The sequence below is a fragment of the Pungitius pungitius genome, chromosome 20 (genome assembly GCF_949316345.1).
Source record: "Pungitius pungitius chromosome 20, fPunPun2.1, whole genome shotgun sequence".
NCBI lineage: Eukaryota > Metazoa > Chordata > Actinopteri > Perciformes > Gasterosteidae > Pungitius > Pungitius pungitius.
Window position 1 is genome coordinate 7,569,053 of NC_084919.1, and position 18,820 is coordinate 7,587,872.

The 18,820-nt window shown below is 45.2% G+C and overlaps 1 protein-coding gene across 3 annotated transcripts; it reads left to right on the forward strand.

The window, feature by feature from the left end:
• The first annotated feature begins 343 nt into the window (after positions 1 to 343).
• On the forward strand, positions 344 to 18,794 carry snx17 (sorting nexin 17). Of its 3 annotated transcripts, XM_037450100.2 has the most exons (17): positions 345 to 721; positions 796 to 997; positions 1,170 to 1,258; positions 3,639 to 3,713; positions 5,145 to 5,262; positions 6,592 to 6,656; positions 7,926 to 8,036; positions 8,745 to 8,835; positions 10,799 to 10,886; positions 12,662 to 12,731; positions 12,999 to 13,091; positions 13,268 to 13,471; positions 15,841 to 15,969; positions 16,118 to 16,195; positions 16,454 to 16,528; positions 16,613 to 16,654; positions 16,822 to 18,794. In XM_037450100.2, the coding sequence occupies exons 3-17, from the start codon at positions 1,199 to 1,201 to the stop codon at positions 16,939 to 16,941; spliced, it is 1,419 nt and encodes a 472-aa protein (XP_037305997.1). In that variant the 5' UTR covers positions 345 to 721; positions 796 to 997; positions 1,170 to 1,198; the 3' UTR covers positions 16,942 to 18,794. The 3 variants fall into 3 exon arrangements, with proteins under 3 accessions (XP_037305998.1, XP_037305997.1, XP_062415592.1); XM_037450101.2 differs by lacking the exon at positions 796 to 997 and having other exon boundaries at positions 344 to 721; XM_062559608.1 differs by having other exon boundaries at positions 346 to 995.
• The last annotated feature ends 26 nt before the right edge of the window (positions 18,795 to 18,820 follow it).

Sequence of the window (18,820 nt, forward strand, 5' to 3'; positions counted from 1 at the left end):
GGGTTCTTTGTTGAAAACATTCAGTTCATTCGAAAGAAAAATGTCATGAACTCCCACGCAGTCATGACATAGCGGTAGCTTTTAATAGTCCTATTTCATTACGGTTCTAGAATTGTTGACAAAATATACACACACTACGCTTTCGCTGTCACGTTGTCTTGCACCAAATAAGTGCATCATTTAAATTGATGGATCTTGTCAGGATAAAAATACAAGAAAAATCCCTCTTATTAGCAAAAACCTGTTGTTATTATTTTATCAAAATGCATTCCAGTGTCGAAAAGGTGCCATACGTTTCGCCGGAATTCCCTCTTTATTCCCACCATTGAAGGGTGAACCACCCCTGCCTAAAAAGCGCATTGGTTTCGCCCAGAGGGATTGTTGCAATGCTCCTTGATGGGCCACCAGATACACAGCGCGCTGAATGGCTTAACGGCGCCGCTTCATCTCTGCGATTTCCACCGCAATTTATCCACGAGCTTCCGTCGACGCCGTACATGTTTTTCTTCATCTAATGTAGGAGACAAGCCAAATAAAGCCAACTACTGAAAGTGTATCCGTATCCCCTCATATTCCAAAAGGTTTGCCATCGGCTCTGCGACGCTGTATGTTTTTTTTTTTTTTTTAAGGAAGCAACTCAACTGCACCTTTAATGCTGAAACTTCATCTACTTGCGCTAATGACCACATTCTCCTGTGTACCTTGAAACGCGAATGCAACAGTAGGTGTTTCTTCCTTTTTTTGAGTTATCACGAATGATTTAAAAGTGTGTTAAAGGGCTTTCTCCAACGCCAGCACTGAAGGTGCAATTACTTAACACTTGCAACATGGCTGCTGCCGCGAGAACGGCGGCGAGAAAAGTTTGACACTGACGTGGGAGAAGTTTGATGCGAATGCCAGTCGGTACGAGAGTTGCTGGCCAGATATTAAAGTCCTCAGCGGTCTCCCCGGGCCTGCCAGCGCGCCACTTCGGACTCCAAACCTGCAGATAAACCGTGTGAGAGCCTCCTCCTCCTCCTCCTCCTCCTCCTCCTCCTCCTCCCTAGTCCCCTGCAGTGGACTCTTTTTTTTATTATTTTGTATTTGTGGGGGAACTGGTGTCTTCGTCTCCATCGTAGCAAAGCTGTGGTGGCGCTAAAGAGGTCTTTGATTTTTTTTTTTTTTGCCAGACCCCGGGGCTTGTGTCTCTCCAGCTGAAATGCATTTCTCCATACCCGAGACGGAGGTTCGTTCGGGAGAAAATGGATCAAGCTACGTGGTGAGCATGGTCATCTTGTCCCGTGTGTTTGTGTGTTTTAACCCCGCTTTCACTTAGGCCTGCGGTATTAAAGGCATGGCTTCAGCTGCCCACAGGTCGGGCTGGTGTCAACACACCTCGAGTTCCGGTTTAATGAGTGATCAGACACCACGCACAGTGATGCATCACCAAAGGCCAAACTGCAGGAATCCGCTGTTTACAGACGTTTACCTCCGATTGCAATTTTCCTAAATATTCACTCTAGAAACGAAACCGTGGGTAAAAGTGTGTATGCAGCCTGCATAGATTGAATGTGATTGTGTCAGTGAAAGCATCAATATAGTAAAGTACCCATGGTCTTCCTTCTACATTTATCTCTGGCTTCGGCCTCCACCCCGTTAGACGTTGTAACGTGACCCCCAATTTGTTGCATTGTTACAATGTGTCTCATTTTTTTTACCAGTAGATGTTTTTTCCATTTCTCGTGCACCTGTAGTGGATCCGACCCAATCTTAGCTTTCTCCCACGAAAGTGGTTTTGCCGCCATGATGTCACGCTAGGTATAGAAAGGAATGCTGTGCAATTTTTTTTTTTTTTCTGTGACTAAAACAAACCGCATCGCTACAAATGATCTCTTGATACTTTTATAGTTTTCCTTAAAGTGAAATGTGTCTGGATCTGGAGGTTTCACAGAACAATGCAACTCTTCTGATGTTCACCAGATGTTTTCGACTAACATCTGCAAAATGTGACTATCACGTGATGTCAAGATGACTATTCTCAGCGCCACACACCTGCGAATGAATATCTTGCACCTTGGCTCCATGTGCTCTGAAAAGGGGGGGGAAACATATTCCCCAATCCACGTTGTTCTGTTATCACAAAAAGCAACAGGTTTCTAGATTGAGCAGTCGGACGCCCTCTGGGGCTAGTTTCTACCTGGCTGAACACATATTTACCCTGTTCTGCAGCAGGCAGTCCTGGGACAGTCATTGTGACCTTCCTGTATCTATCCGGCAGGAAGGGACTTTGTTTGATTATAATGCTGAGCGATGGGATGTGTACCTTGGAACCAGTGCGCCGCAGAAACTGCAGAGTTTGCAAACGGCCTTTTAGAAAAACAAGGGTGGCAGTTTTTTTTTGTTCTTTTAAGTAATCTGCAGGCAGACATGCATTTATTTTGAGTGCTCACGCTTCCTCTTGTCTGTGGGGCTTTTATCTTCCTCTCTGGTTCGCATAGCATTTTGTTGGTGGGTGTGTAAAAGTGAGATAAATTTGGCCAATGGTGACTCATTGACTCGGGATGAGGAACAGGTTCGGGACTATAATGAACAAGTTAATCCATCCATGTTAATGGGTTTCCATCTGCCCAGTCGGCAAGATGTAAAAAACTCAAAATGGGTACTCGTCTTAGAATTTCTCAGTCTCTTAATTGAATTCTTCCGACACCAGGGAACGGGTGAAGATAAGTTGGACAAAAAGTGAAACTCCTGCAAACGGGCTCAAAAGTACAAATGCGTTCAAATGGAAGGACCAGTCCGACTCAGAACCGTCCGACTGCAATCCCAGTCGGACCTCCATCGAGTCCCAATGCTTTTGATTTTGAGCTAGTGTGCAGTAAAGAGGAATAAATCCTAGTGTTTTTATTGTTGTCCCTGAGATAAACCGGTTTAATCCCAAACCGTTGGTGGTCTTGGCTGTGTTGTTGTCAGTGTGGTGGTGAATACGTGTTTCTACGTTATGTTTTTTGAGCTATTTTAAAGCAGTAAAAAACAAACAGACTTGTGGTAACTCGAGAGACACACTTCTGTCTTGTAAGTATTTGGGCCATCTGAAATATATCTTCTTTTCCAGAGTGCATGACAAAAGAATCTGTTTACTAAACCTGTGGTTTGGTCTCATTCCTAAAGTGAAATGAGGCATCTGACATGAAAAATAGATTTTCTCTCTGACATTGGCTCTAAATTTGTCAAATTGAGATTTTTACATATTATCCAAAATGGTGTTTTTATAATAATTTTTCACAGTCGTCTAAACAAACAGTTTCTCAGAATTAAAAAAGATTACTTTGAATATTAAAGCGAGGCAGGAAACGCGTGGTAAAGAGATGAAAGGGATTGAGGTTGTTTTGAGGTGATGTGAGGGGAAATGTTCATGGTTGTTGTCTCAATGTCTTTTACCTGTTTAAACTTTAAGCGTTGCACCTGGACAACGTCCTGTCTTGCCTTTTGGTCTGCGTTAACTATATATTTGAGGAATTCCACTATTATTTGACATCTATTCTTGTCATATTTCATATGTTAAACAGTTCTCATATTCACACAGTTTGACGTCCACCCACAGTCCTCTCTGAGTCCGATCCATACAAGCTCTTCATGACGTCACATTCTCTTTCCAACAGGCCTACAACATCCACGTTAATGGCGTGCTGCACTGTCGAGTGCGCTACAGTCAACTCCTGGGCCTCCACGAACAGGTAAGGCTTCAGCCGGCCTGCCGTGAACACGCAAGCAACCTTTTTGCTCCTTGATGACTTCGCCACCACTTTGAATCACCAGCACCAGCACAGTCCAGACAACTTGTTGTTCCTCCCGGAGTCTGGACTGTTGCATCTGAAGAATGGAAGGAATGTTCTTGGCCTTTCTTTCACTTCACCTGCTTGGAAAAGCATCTCAATCTGAAAAAGAAATGCTTTTGGAAAGTGTTTAGTCTCTGCCTCGGTGCAGGCACACACACACACAGCTATTTATTCACCTATTATTAGGCAATTGGTGTGTTTAGCATCCAACTTTTCTTGGCAGTTGACTTGCAAAAGTGCTGACGGTACATTTCTTTTTGGAACCAAATGCTGTTGTAGGTAAGACGTAGACCTGCTGGCTGACAGCCGGCGTGCTCTTTGTACTGTGGATGTACACGCCGTGGCACACGCTCTAACAGAACCCGGTGAAAGTGCCCCGTCTTGTGCTTTGACACGTTAATAAATAAGCAGACAAGGCACAAACTTTGCCATCTTTCTCCTCAAGTCGGTAGTCTGACATTTGCTGTTGCTCGGCAACCAAGTGTGGAATGGACATGCTGGGATCTTTAAGAACCAACCCCATAGGGCTTCATGTGGTGTACTTATGACCCCAAAACACGCCTGTGATTGCAGAGCGTGCAAACAAACACACACACACACACACACACACAGCTTGGTTAGTGCTGAGAAATTTGAACGTTTTCTCCTCTACAGATTTCGGTCAAGGTCACACTTCTGTCAGAGCTTATTTAAAACAAATAGTGAAAAGGGGCAGTATGTTAAATGCGCTCTCCCTGCCAACACCCAGTGGAGCCCACCTTCTACGTGCACAACACAACAGTGAATTCCTTATGCTGAACGTGATGTACAACTTTTACCTGCCACAACATGCAGGTTAAAAATAAACCTTCGTCATAAACAAGACGTCATTTATTTTTTATTTTTGCGAGGCCTTGGTTCAGGACTTTCAGGGTTTAAATCCAAGATATAATTTAAAAAAGGGAAGAAATGAGTCAAGAAACTGGAAGACAAAGCAACTTGGAATGACTAGACATTCAGGGTTCCAGATGTGTGTGTGTCTGTGTGTGTGTGTGTGTGTTCGTTCTGCACGGAAACTCCAGCAGCTTGTCGTTGAAACGGGGCTTAAAATAAACCGGTGATTCATCTCGAGCAGCATGAATGTACCTTTTAGAAAAAATAAATCCACAATCTCAGATGCCGCTACTTTGTACCGAAGTGAATGAGTTGAGTCACATGAACCTGGGCATCCGTTTGAAATGACCTCAAGAACCAGGTCTTCAGACTTCAAAAAAGGAAAAAAAGCACATGTTGAACATCTTGCTCCCCTGCAACCTCCAGCTTCTCACGACTTGTGTTTTGTACCAACAGATAAAGAGAGAATATGGCAGCAATGTGGTGCCTGCATTCCCTCCAAAGAAGATCTTCACTTTGACTCCTGCTGAGGTCGAACAGAGACGAGAGCAGCTGGAGAAATACATGCAGGCCGGTGAGTTATTCCGGCTGGATGGACTTTCTACAGACGGGTTGTGTTGCATTTCACTCCACTTCTGGCTGAATTTAAATTGCGGCTACAATGTGGTAGTTTTTTGTCAGTTTTTAAATGAGTTGTTATTCTTCTTCAAATTGCAGTGAATGCATCCCGAAGGGGGGGGGGGGGGTATTTTTTTAATGTTTTTTTTCTTTGTTTTTGTGGTCGAGCTTTGCAGCACAAACACAATTTCCCCTGAAGTTTCACAAGAATGAGTAGGCTCCGTCCCTCAGGGGAGTCCAGTCATAACTGGTCTGTTCATGCCAAATAAAAGCATCAACGTGTTGATCGGAGCAGAGCCTGCGCCAACGCTTCACCTCACAGACTCGTGCTGACACACCCCATGAAAAGCACCTCAGGATCTCACACCTGAAAGGGTCATTAAACGCTTTATGGGTTTGGATTTTCATGTGAGAGTGGCACCTCTCGACCTCACTCTTATCTGAATGGAAAACGGAACACTTCCAATTCAAATACTTGCGCTGTGACACCAGGAGGAAAAACAAATGAACTGCAGGCAAGAGTTTCCGTACATGACAGTGTTTAAAAAGCTTTTGCAAGTGTTCAACGGTTCAATCTTTATCCCAATTTGGCAAGTTTTAATATTTTACACACACACACACACACACACACACACACTGGCAGCAATGCAGAGGGTTTGTTTTAATCCTCTCAAGCACTGGCAGTTACAGCAGAACAAGGCGGCGTTGTTCAAGTGTGGATTGGCTGGCGCTCTGGGAGCACACAGGGTGTTCTTGGATACAAGTTTACTTGGTTACATCATGGCTTCTTACATAGTTATGGAGAAACGGAGCGCCGCTGACACAATCTGCTCTGACGCAGATGCCTAAGAACTTTTTGACTCATTTGTAAAGGACAAACAATACTCGTAGTTACATCAGTGTTACGGGATTATTGTGCGGATCATTGAAAACGCTACCCTGCAGCCGGATACTACGAAGACATTATTAAGATTATTAAGGAGCGGTTCACCGGGTGTTTTGACTTGGAATCACTCGCACTGAACCAATGCCAGAAAAACACTTTCCAAGCGCCTCGACAGGTCGACCCCATTCCTTAGGAACAAAATTAGGTTCTGTGATAAGAGGAAAATTAGGAACAATCGGGAGGTCTGTGTCCGTATGTTTACTTGACATCCACTCAAAGACCATCAAACCTATTTTTTTTTTTTTTTTTTCTTCAAATCTCCTTGACTTCCTCCCCCGGTGAGATACGACTGCTGATTTCTGTGGCTAATTCCTCTCATGTTCCCTGTTTCCCTCGCAGTGCGCCAGGATCCTTTGCTCGGAGCCAATGAAATGTTCAACGGCTTCTTGCGGAAAGCTCAGCAGGTCGGTGGTGTGTGTTTACTGCAATCTTCTGTACCTGCGTCACTGTTCTCTGTTGCGTCAACGTGGTCCAACAGGCCTTCAGGGGGTCAGCGAGAGGGCTGACGTGGCCACTAGTAATCGCTCGTGGCGATGTGGACGTGTGAGGCATCATGTTTTGTAACTGGATCCCTTTTATTTGAATGATTGTATCATTAAAAAAAGAGCGATTTGAGGCAATGAGTCATCTCTCCAGACCTGCAGCGCTGCGGCTGCAAACCTGCGTTGGATGCTGCTGCGAAAAACTCTCTCTCTCTCTCTCTCTGTGTGTGTCTGTGTGCGCGTTCTGCTGCCTGAGAGCAAAAGCTTCTCCAAACAAAAGATGCGTCGATGACATATTCAAACCGGGCAGCGAGGGCGTTTTGTCATCATTCAAGCTGTGACCTGCGTCGCCAGGAGGGCTGTAAATCCAGCAACCTTCATGGGCTGATTCATCCATCTGCTGCCACATCGCCCCCCCCCCATTCCGCTTGTGCTTTATGTGCTGCGAGGACAGCAGGTGCAGAATAGATGAGTTCCCACCCCCCCCCCCCCCCCCCACCCGGTGCTGTCAAATCACCTGCACCTACAGTGATCTAGGTGCTCCCTCTCCCGCTGACAAAAACAGGGAAGATAAGCGGCGATTTAGCGGCGATGGTGAGAGACAGCCTGGGGTTACCCGGTTTGAGCTTCCAGGTACGCTGTTCATCAGCTGAGAAGCTATTAGAGTCTCAACTTATTCAAAGGCATTGGGGTGTTTTTCCTCTTCTCTGTGATTTTGTTCCTCTTTTCGCATAAACCATTAAGTGCTGTTCCCTTCATGTGTGAGCTCAGAAGTGAAATAAGAGGAGGTGCAACATCGGGCCTTTTCCTGAATTAGTTTGATTCATTCTGCAGTGAACCTGCAGCCGTTTAGAAAAGGGATTGATGATTGATGACGACTAATGTTTGTCAAGAGGACAAGAGGACTTCTCAAATGAGCCGTTTTGCGCGTTGTTCTATTAATGTTTAGTGTTTTGGTTGGACGACGTCTCTTTAGTCTCTGAGGGACTAGTGTTTGACACCTTCTTTTTGGACATTTGGGTAGCTTGTCTGTTGTGTGTGTGTTTTTTTTTGTTGTAATCTCCGCTATGGATATTTTGCCTTCTCTTTGACCAGCCACATTTTTACTGGTTTGAGCCAGTTGTTGACGGACGGGAATGAAAACACGCGGCTGACCCCCGGCGCCTGTTGTGTTCTGTGTCGTCCCCGCAGGAGACGCAGCAGATTCCCACGGAAGACGTCTCCCTAGACATCTGCCTGTCCAACGGTCAGAAGGTCACCGTCAACATTCTGACTTCAGATCAGACGGAGGACGTCCTTGATGTGAGTGTGAACTGTTTAACACGCTGTCAGACACCAAGTAAACGTGTCTGATTCAGTTTGATGATGATGATGATGGGGGGGGGGGGAGGGGGGAAATTAAATAACAAAGTAATTCTTTAGGAAAACAACAGTTAAGCACGCTAAGCTCCAAGCATATCTGGGATTGAGTTTGTGTCTAATGCTGGAGACACCGCCTGCCTGTACTGTAAATCCTATTGAGTCAATATAGACAATCTTTATTCCAGCAGACTTGAACCGGACTAAAGAAGTTAGAGATTCTTCGATCCAACTCATCCAAAAGTAAAATGAGAGTTTACAAATGAAACCACCGTGACCAATTGATTTCTCTTAGGCCGTTTATAGGTCAGATCGGATTGAGACCAAACGTTTTAGTATAATCGAGACAAATTTGATTCTGTTGATTGTGATATTTTGATTTATGGAAACTTAAGGATTCGACTGAAGCCCTTCTTCATGTCAAAGCTCTCCCTGTTGAGGTGCACATGAAGCTGTACTGCTGTTTGACATGTGGATTGAGTTACACAGGCTGTAGAAGGGGACAATAGTTATGTCCTATGTATGATCCCATTTAATACTAAGCTTCCATCTGCCTTCAATTACATGTGTGCATCCGTTATGACGTCCTGGAAAAAGAAAGCAGGAATGAATGAAATGATTGTGAGAACCACCTCCCTCATCTCTCCGCAGGCTGTTGCAACAAAGCTCGACCTTCCAGATGACCTCGTTGGTTACTTCAGTCTCTTCCTCATCCGTGAGGGGGTGGATGGGGGTTTAACGTGTAAGTCTCGATAACATTATTGTGAAGAATCAGAAGAATTACAGGAATTCATATCCCTGGAATGTAGTTTCCAACAATACTTGAAAAGGCTTGAAGTATGTATTTTTTTAGTTAATGTTGTAACGTTCATGTTGGACTGAAGAACAACTTCCTGCGGGACCAAAGAGAACGATGTGCTCGAATGTGACTCTTTTGATTAAACTCTCCAAATTCTTCACATTTGGCTTCGAGAGTTGGCTGTTCATCTCGCTTCCCCTTTTGGAAACATAATGTACTCTAAAGCGAGACCAACCGCATTTCCTCATTTCTTCTCGAGTTCCTGCTGCATCTGCGGCTCAAGTGCTTCATCTGTTTATTAGCTGCTCAGGAGCTCAGTGAGAGGACGGCTATTTCGCTTTGTTGGCCACTTCGAGCAAAACCTGTTGTGTTGTGTTTCATGCAGTACGTGTGCAGTGTTCTCAGGATGAGAATGTGTTTATTGTTGATTTTAAGCTCTATAATCCTTTGTTGGCTAGAAGCACTGCATTCATTGGCTAACCTCTGACAGGCTCATTTTATGGACAAATAAGTGAACTCTACCATTTAGATATCAGTGTGTGTGTGTGTATATATACTAGTAACTGTAATGTACACTTTCTAAAATTCCAAAGACCTTCTGCCATGGTCCTTCAATTGTTAATAAGTAAGTAAGTTTTAGAAGTCAGTTTGCAGGAGAACAACATAAATGCATCAAATGTTAAAGCTATTTTATTGATCCCATTGAGTGACTTCAGTGTTACAGCAGCAATATTAATGCAAACGAAGCAACCTAACAAAGAAGAAAATATATATATATATATATTCATGGACTGTAGGGTTGAAAAGCTCTTGAGTTATCATCGTTGTGAGCTTGTTCTTCACCTTCCTGACTTATAACAGATTTTGAGGTTTTGGCCCCCAGCAATTTCGGTCACATTATTTAGCAGCCCTCCGGCCGTAACGTGCTGTCACAAGTTCCTTTTTAAAGAAACATTTGTCTTGCGTAGAACTTGTTTGCAATTGTCGATAATTTTTAAACTTTCAAATTTTTATGTTCTCCTTATCTTCTCTTTACTCAAAAGCAACTGTGTGAATGCAAATGAGTGTTGAACATTTGCGTTCGCGTTTGTCTCAAAGTCAAATCCCTGCTGCGTTCCAAAGGCTCCCTCCTTTCATCCTCCAAATGCTCCCCCGACCCTCACGCCAAATCCAATATTTACAGATTCCATAGAGGACTCTGTAAATACTGCAGGCATGATGTATATTCCTCAGCAGTTTAAACCTGAATCTCTGAGCGGTATAAAAGTGAAAGGGCCATGTGTTGAATACGACTAAACTACCAAATCAAACAAGGCTGCTGCTGGGTGTATTGACATAACAGGATAACCTAAAAGAAACCAGATCCTTCCTGACAGGCACTTTCCCCAAATGCGTGTGTAAATCAACATATGTGGTTAAATATGAGCTACATATCTAGAATGTGTGGGTTTTCAAACGGCAGCGCTTATCTTATCTGCATTTTAAGAGTTCTTTTTGCGTTTTTTGTTGTTTTTTTTGTCAGGCATTCATCATGTGCTTCTTGCACAAAGCCTCAGTGCTCATCAAGTACTAAACACACTTTGCAAAGCTAAAAGCACTGAACCTTTTATAGAGGCCTGAACACACTGCAGCAGCCTCACCAAGCACCTGAGCTCTCCTTGGGGAGCGGGCGGCCATCAAACAGCTGCCCGTTGTAAATGTGCTCATTTAAACACACACTCAGAGTTTCACTGTGCCCAGTGGGACCTGTCCAGATGGAGTTCTCCCCTCCTTCGTTGTTTGTTGTTGCCATAATTCTCCAAATGTCCTTGGGAGTTACTTTTGTTGGAGCTGCCCTTGTTCCAATGCTTACTCTGTTTTTCTCTGTGTGTCCCCTCCCTCCCTCCCCCCCCCCCCACCTACTCAGTTGTGCGAAAGCTGCAGGAGTTTGAGCTGCCCTACGTGTCCATCACCAGCTTGCGGAACTCTGCATTTCACATCCTCCTACGGAAAAGGTAACCCCCCCCCCCACACACCCACTCACAGGTTGTTCATTCTCATTGTGTTCTTCCCAAAGTGCTGCTCTGATAGCTGTGAGTCGTTGTCCACAGTGTGTGTGTGTGTTCTAGGTCCAATCTTATAAATATGTCTGATAGATTTGGTTTGGTGAGCACTACATCAGCTGCATGTGCTGTGCTTGATGTAATGTGATGTAATCAAACATTAGACAACCATTAGCACTTGTTTTTTGTCAGAGCAGCCTCACCACTGACTTCCACTAAAGTGGCAGTTACCAAAGAGCGAACAGCCGATCGTGTTCTTCAACACTTGTTCTTCGACAGGAACCAGCACTGAGTTTAACTTTAAACTTCAGTATAAAACCAACCAATAAAGCAACTAGAGCCCATGTGGTTTATTTGAACAATATTCCCTTTGGCTGGACAGAACGATTCTCCGCGTTTATGGGTTATAAAAACCTTTTAAAAGTTATGGGCACAAGTGTCTCTAGTAAAAAGGGAAGGGCTGAGGAATACGAAAAGGCCTCCTGGGTGGGAGCGAATCTGTGTCGTTGACACGCGTCGAACCCCCCGAGCCTGAAGTCAGTGACTGCTTCACCATTATTCTACTTCCTCGTGCGCGGGTTCTCTCGTCAGCCTCCCGCTGACTGAGGTACACAGGATGTTTGCTTTTCTGTTCCGCCTCGAGGAAAGTCTGAGTACTCATGACCTAGTTTCACTGTGCAGTGTGGAGCGGCGATGAAAGGATGAATGTAGAACTAACGAGTGGGAGTGAAGGGAAAAACAGACCCCCAGTGTACAGGATCAAGGGGAGGATCCAGTCAAAATTAAATTGAAAAAGCTCTTTTTGGCTGACGCCACATGCCAGAAGTGGAGGGGACGCTGCGTCTGTCCAGTCAAAGCATTTCATTAACATGCTTTCAACCATTTTGGATCTGTGCAGCGTGAAAGAAAAACGGTCATTTGAGCACCAATGGAGGTTTTTGTAGATCAGCAACAATATGCACCTATGTATTTATAATGGAAAGGTGCGGTTTTAGGACATTCGTAGCCTGAATATGCATTGAGGGAATCCAAGGACCTTCCAGGGCACTCCTGTTCCTTCTCCCCGGACCCTTTCTGTGTCTCTAGTTCCTTTCTCCCTTGCTACCTGCTTTGAGTTGTGTGTATATATCTTTTTTTTTTTTTCTTTCTTTCCCATCCATTTTCCAAACACCCCTTGTGTCATGCAAATGTGACGCCCGCGGCAAAGTGTTGAGAGACATGAATGCAATGGGATTAACAACAGAGAGCATATGTGGATGAACGAAAGTCATCTCCGACGATAATAATCCCAAACTGGCTCCACTTTAAAAATCTAATTGTACAATATAGCCTAAATCCTTTTTGTAATTTGATCTGGGGCCGTTTTAATATGTGCTTCCATTCCTGATCCCTCATGAATGGAATTCATGCATTTTCCTTTTTGTAATGTCACGCTCCACCTCCCAGGCTCCCACGCGTCTCTGTGCACAGAAGTACCAGCAACAGCCGCTGATACAAGCACACAGCGTGCAGAATACCAGCCGCTGAGAGGGGTTCTCTCCTCATGCGACCTCATCGACGTCGCGTTGAGGGATTTTAGTTTGCGAGCCACCCTCGTTCCACAGCTTCAGCAAAGTGTTCATTCGATGTAACTCCCAACACATCGATGATGTAACGATGCCACTCTGTCGTTCGGGGGTGTCGATTTGTGGATATTGACGAGCGGCTGCCTTTCTTTCCGTCTGCAGCTACTGGGACATGGCGTATGACGGGGATGTCATGGACAGCAGAGTGGGCCTGAATTTGCTGTACGCCCAGGTAAGAGGTTTTACTCGTTTGTTTTATTTTAAACGTAGAAAATGAATGCGATGTGATTGGAGCATCTGCGGGTGTTTTTATTGAGCTTCCTCGGTGCCCGGCTCCGCACCAAGAAAATGAAATCGCCCGTTATTTATTTAGTTCTTCTAACGGAGGGGCTCACGGAGGGATTGGTCCCGCATGCACCGAAGGGACCACAGAAACCTGCATTGTTTTGTGCATCCGTGCAGAGAGATGAACTTTGCTCCTTGTTTTTCGCGTCACCAGACCGTGTCGGACGTGGAGCGAGGCTGGATTCTCGTCAACAAAGACCAGCACAGGCAGCTCAAGTCCCTGCAGGAGAAGGGCTCCAAGAAAGAAGTAAAAGCGAAGGGGCATTTAGTCCAGATGAGGCCCAGGCGCTACCGTCTTTGTCCTAGGGAGACCTCGTCAGAGCCTCTAATGCGCCCCCCCCCCCCCCCCACACACTCACATGAATGTTTAATTCCCCCAAAATGTTGGCCCTCTGACATGATAGTATTTTCTTTTCCCGGCAGTTCATCCATCTGGGTCAGACTCTCAAATATTACGGCTACATCAAGTTCGATCCTTGCGTCACCGACTTCCCCGAGAAGGGCTGCCAAGTCGTCGTCAGCGCCGGCAGCAACGAGCTCAACTTCCACGTCAAGCTGCCCAGTGAACAGATGAAGGAGGGAAGCTTCAAGGTCACGCGCATGCGCTGTTGGCGAGTCACGTCCTCCGTAAGTACCACTTTGTGTGTGTGTGTTTTGCACACAGAGGATGAGTGATCTCACCTTCAGACGCGCTTGTGTCTCCGACGCTGTGAGAAATAATCAAATTGGAATCGCTCCGAATTAGCAGGAGACGGCGAGCTGGCAGAGCGGCGCTTCTCGAACCAACAAGGACTCCCAAAGTCGCCTTTAAAAAAATAAATAAAAAAAACCCACCGCTGCGCCTGTAACAAATGTCTTTTTAGAGTTGCCAGGCATCGGTTTTTACTCCCGGTGCTCTGTCGAAGCGCTGACCTCCACACCATTCATCTTCATCACTCCCACTCAGCCCACACAAGGAATGCGCTCTATTGATCCCCGCGTACACAGCAGCATGCTTTTATTAGGGCTGACAATGGCGTGGTGGCGAGCAGGCGATGTGATGGTATGAAGTTGCGAGGGAGCGTCTACACATCCACTCGGTAGACATCCGTACAGAGCAGCACGCGCCGTAAGAGAGAAACTCACAGAGCCACTGTTTAGACTGCCGTCCTGTAATTGTATTGATTGGTAAACACTGCTTCACAGGCTGGGTTTTTCAGCAATTGATCAATGCGGCGTGTTCTACTGTCAGGGAACGGACATCTCTGACGTATGAGGCCCGAAGACTCGATGAGTCAGTCAGCCGGGAATTTAAGTAACAAAACAAAAACCGAACCGGTTGCCACAGATTTGAAACTGATGGGAGAACGACGGCTTGCGCAATAATAACAACAACAACATGGATCTGTTTACTTTGTATATGGAGAACTTGCCTCTCTGGATGAGCTGGGTTCAGGAACCCTGTCCGGCTCTAAGCAATGGGTTTGTCTGAATAACAGCGGTTGGAAGCGGGTCACCCTAAATGACCACGGCCATGTGGAGGAACGGGTTGAATCGTAAGTGGAGAGTATTTCCTCATTGAGAAAAGAAGCACGGCGCCGGAAGCTCTTCTGGAAGGAGAAGACGTTTTCGCGCTTCTCCCGACTGGCTTTGCTAAGAATTTGATGGACAGATGGTTCATGCAGTCAAGTATGTCTTTACTTATTTTTTCAAGTGCCTGCCTTTTTCCGTATAGTTTCTAATGACTGCTTCTCAGATGGTTTTGCGTGTAACAAACCATCTGGCGCGTCAGTACTCCTCAGGCTGTTTTTTATAACGCCGTCTGTGGTCCTGGGGGAGCTCTCTGGACTCTGAGGAAATAACTCCCATCACGTCATTGGGGAGTTTGAAACTTATTCTTATTCTAAGATAATAATGAAATAACTAAACAAGTCTTGTGAGATTTTAAAGCGTTTTTTAGGGTGCAGAGTGCGGCAAACATTCACAACCTGTTGCATTCTGGGGAATTAATTATTTAGTTTGTAAGCTTGACCAATACTTGACTAAAATGAAATGTACATGAAGCTCTGCCCACATGTCACGCTAACATTTCCAGACTAAAATATAATTGAACGGGGAGTGGGGAAGAACGCTGTTCACTCGTGTGTCGCGCCAGCGTTTGTGATTCTTAGTCACCGTGTTTATCACAGAAGCTCCTTTGATTCACCAAAAGGTAATTTGCACACAGATGTTGGCATGGCAACGCTCCAAAAAGGAAAATGCATTTCAGCTCCTCTGATTACTGGCTGAGCCCCTGCGCCGTCCTGCAGGCCGGTTAATTCGTGGCCTCGGAGGCCCCTTCCTTTCTCAACAAAGTACTCAAAACATCTCATTTGTCGCGGAGCGTTGATTCCCCCCCCCCCCCCCCCCCCCCCTCCTCCTCCTCTCCCCGTACCTCTCTTCGTCAAATCTCAAAATTGCATCCGGAAGAAAATGTATAAACAGTTGCCATTCGTGTCAGCCCTTTTTGTTTTTGTCTGCATTTCTTCCTTTGTGTGTGGTGAGCCAGGCGGGAGGTGCAGCTACTTTGTGGCCCAGGGGGCGGAGCCTCAGTGAAGAGCACAGGGGCCGCTTCCACCGAGCTCCACTTAATCCTGACGGATTTCCACATTCTGTATTTGTGCATACTTCTTTCTCTCTTTGCCCCAGTGTTGATCTTTCAGTGTGTGTCTCTTGTTAAGATTTTGGCTGCCGGTCTTTGGAAATGTTGTTGCTTGAGAATGGCAGCTTCAAAAGAGATGTACGGTGGGATAGGAAATGTGATTATAAGCTGCTTACGTGACGCTTTTTTAGTCATGGAGCTTATCCTCTACTTAAGAACGGAAGTTGGAAGTTGGTGAGGAAATCCGTTTGTGGTGCATGCACTTTAAACACAAACCAGCTAATTAAAAACATCCCTCATCCTTGATGACAGCTATATTTGTATGCGGATCATGACAATGACGATACGACCCCCCCCCCTCCCCTTGACTCCGCAGCAAGTCCCGATAGCCAATGGCACCACTAATCCCTGCAGCACGTCCAAATGCGAGGTCAAACTGGAGCTGTCCTTCGAGTATCTGATGAGCAAGGACCGCCTCCAGTGGGTCACCATCACCAGTCAGCAGGTAGGAGTCGACCGGGGGGGGGGGGGGGGAGGGGGGGGCAACCACTATCGTTTATTTAAAATTGTCAAGGAAGACTGATTTGAGTGAACGTTTTGCTTTATACGGTTTAATGTTCAAGATTGCATTGACCCTCAGTGTTTGATTGCAGGCTATCATGATGAGCATCTGCCTTCAGTCCATGGTGGACGAATTAATGGTGAAGAAGTCGGGCGGCAGCATTAAAAAGGTCTAATGGTCCTAAAATTTGTTTATATCAACAAAATGATAACATTGTATTGAATGTTTATATTGAAGTCAAGTGACGCCTCAATTTTAATGCGTCACTCGACATACTGTGTAGCATCTTTTAACATTTTAACAGTCAATATATTTGTTTTTCACTTTGGAGATCTTGGTGTTGATGCGTTATTTGAATGTAGTGCTTAAGTCAAAGCAGACAGAAATGTCACGCTTTCCTCCCAGTAACTAAATTCCCAACTTCCAGATGCTGAGGAAACGACACAACGGCTCCATCCACCGCTCAGACAGCCAGCACGCTGTGAAATCTCCCCCTCTACTGGTGAGCAGCGGGATAACAAGAGGTTTGATTTGACCCGGTGTTGATTTCAGGATGATTGGTCATTGGTTGTTGTTTTATCTGCAGGACTCCCCGGACCCGAACCGGGAACAAATCGTCAAACTCTCAGTGAGTACAGTTTTGACTTAAAAAACAAACAAACATGTTCTAAATCGTCTAAAGAAAAGAATAACTGGGGTCAGACATTGTATTCCAAGAACTTTCAACGTATTCAAGTCTGCATCAGTCAGATGTCAAGTATAAAAATTAATTCTACACCTAATTATTCCATTTAGACCAAGCTGAGCTCGGTGTCCCTCCGGGGGATCAGCGCCTCCAACTCGGCAAACGACATCAGCGGGAATGATTTCCATGGCAACTATGCTTTCGAGGGAATCGGGGATGATGACCTGTAACCCCCGAGTCGCCCTCCTCCCCTTCTTCATTTCACTGTCAGAGACCAGGACGACAAAGATTGAAAGAGGAGCGGAGCGGGCGACACGCCGCTCCCATCCTGCCACATTGTAGCTTCCTCCTGGAGAAACCGCTGCCTTAAGAGCTCTCATTTAATCCCATGACAGAGTCCTTTCTTGATTTGCATTTGTTTCAATTCTCATAATCAACGGAGAGAACGTCGCCCCTTTGTTGTTGATCGGCGTGTTCAGTCACCAGTACGCAAATGGGGATTCCTACTTCAGTTTCACAGGGACTACTGGTTCATAGAGGGTTCGTGTGAGGTTCCACAATGCAGTTCAATACATGAGGTACATAGTCAATATATTCTAAAACTGTCCATCCTGGATTCCTTTTCCCGCTGGCTGCATGTTCCCCGCCAGCGCGAGGGCCGAATGTTAAGTGAGACCCGGCACTAGTGATGACACAGCAGAACCGGACACTTCTCGAAAAATGTGTTCAAATAGATCTCTAAACTGTAGACTACTCGGAAGCAAGCGCTTACTCGTATGGATGGTGGATGTTTTGGCTCGGCTGTATACCAAAACGTTTTTATACTCGTGTGCCAAGTCGGTAGATGTCTCCGCAGGGTGCCGCTGGGGTGTTTTTTTTGAGGCACAGTCACTCATGCTGCCTTTGGGAAATGGGTCTGCTGCCTTCACGTCGGCTCGTCGCTTAACGAGACGTTGGGGGCGAAAGCTGCGAACAAACGGCGTTCCCGAGAAACCCCGCAGGACTCGGCAGAAGGTTGATTTGAGCCCGAGCCGCTTGCACTTGCTGAACCATCTTTTTTTGCACAGTATTACAGGTGGAGATGAATGTTTGAGTGGAAGCCTGAACGTGACTTCAAACATTGAGTGGAGAGCATTTTGTCCAATGGGTCTCTGTGAATCCATCGATGGTTTTTCCTTTTTAAAACATTTTTTTTTTAAATGGTTTCTCATGAATGCCAAATTATAGTTTACTAAAGCATTTTGCACAGAATAAACATCAAAATTATGACAATGTCACTTTTTATATTATGTACATGCAATTAAGTATTCTGAACATTTACTAATATCTTTATCACCAATAGCTTGTAATCAAATAGATCAAATGTAATCTAAGCTGTATAGGAGAAGTTTAAAACTTATCTTTTGTTTACATAATGTTTAGGGGACTTTATTAGTTTTAAATGTAAAGTGTTTACAAATTTTGCCTCGGCTTTCCTTTTTGTCTTGTCGGCTTTGCGGCGCGTGTTGGGAGCACTCGTTGTATTCCGAATGTACGTTGTGCCCATCATCTCGCAGGATTTAGTTGGAACGGGTGCTTCGGTGAAGTGGCTGATGTGATCTCAATGGCTGGACTGAACAAAGGCAACAAAATGAACATGTCCCTCTGTTTTTCACAAGACACTTCATTCCAAAATATATATATACGTATATATATATAATAACATTTTTTACTGCCGCGGCGTCTGTTGCGCCGTATCCTGGCGCGTTTTCCTGTAAATGTCACTCGATGATCACCATCGTTCCCCTCATTGGTAGCCAGAACTGTTCTCATCAGAGTGAATGTCTCAACGGTCTCAGCCTCCAGTTGCATTCACAGCAGGTGGACGTGGACATCTTTATTTTTATTGTTCCTGTGCACGTACTCCAAAACTGCAAAGGCCTGGTTTTTAATAAATGTGTAGTTGCCAAGTTAAAAGTGCATTCTTCATCAGCAGTACTTTCCCAGAAACTGTCAGAAACGTCTGTGATTGTATTTTCTTTTTGATTTTAGAAGAAAGGTCGGTGATGACCGTCATGTTGCTGAAATAAAGTCATTTAGATGATCTGGTTTTCAGTTGTCTGTTGATGC

Bases quoted from the DNA above. Each gene is read 5' to 3' on its own strand.
- snx17 (XM_037450101.2), top strand. From the start codon at position 1,199: ATGCATTTCTCCATACCCGAGACGGAGGTTCGTTCGGGAGAAAATGGA. The intron at 15,970-16,117 runs GTAGGAGTCGAC...GTTTGATTGCAG, and splicing joins TCACCATCACCAGTCAGCAG to GCTATCATGATGAGCATCTG. The intron at 16,655-16,821 runs GTGAGTACAGTT...TATTCCATTTAG, and splicing joins AACAAATCGTCAAACTCTCA to ACCAAGCTGAGCTCGGTGTC.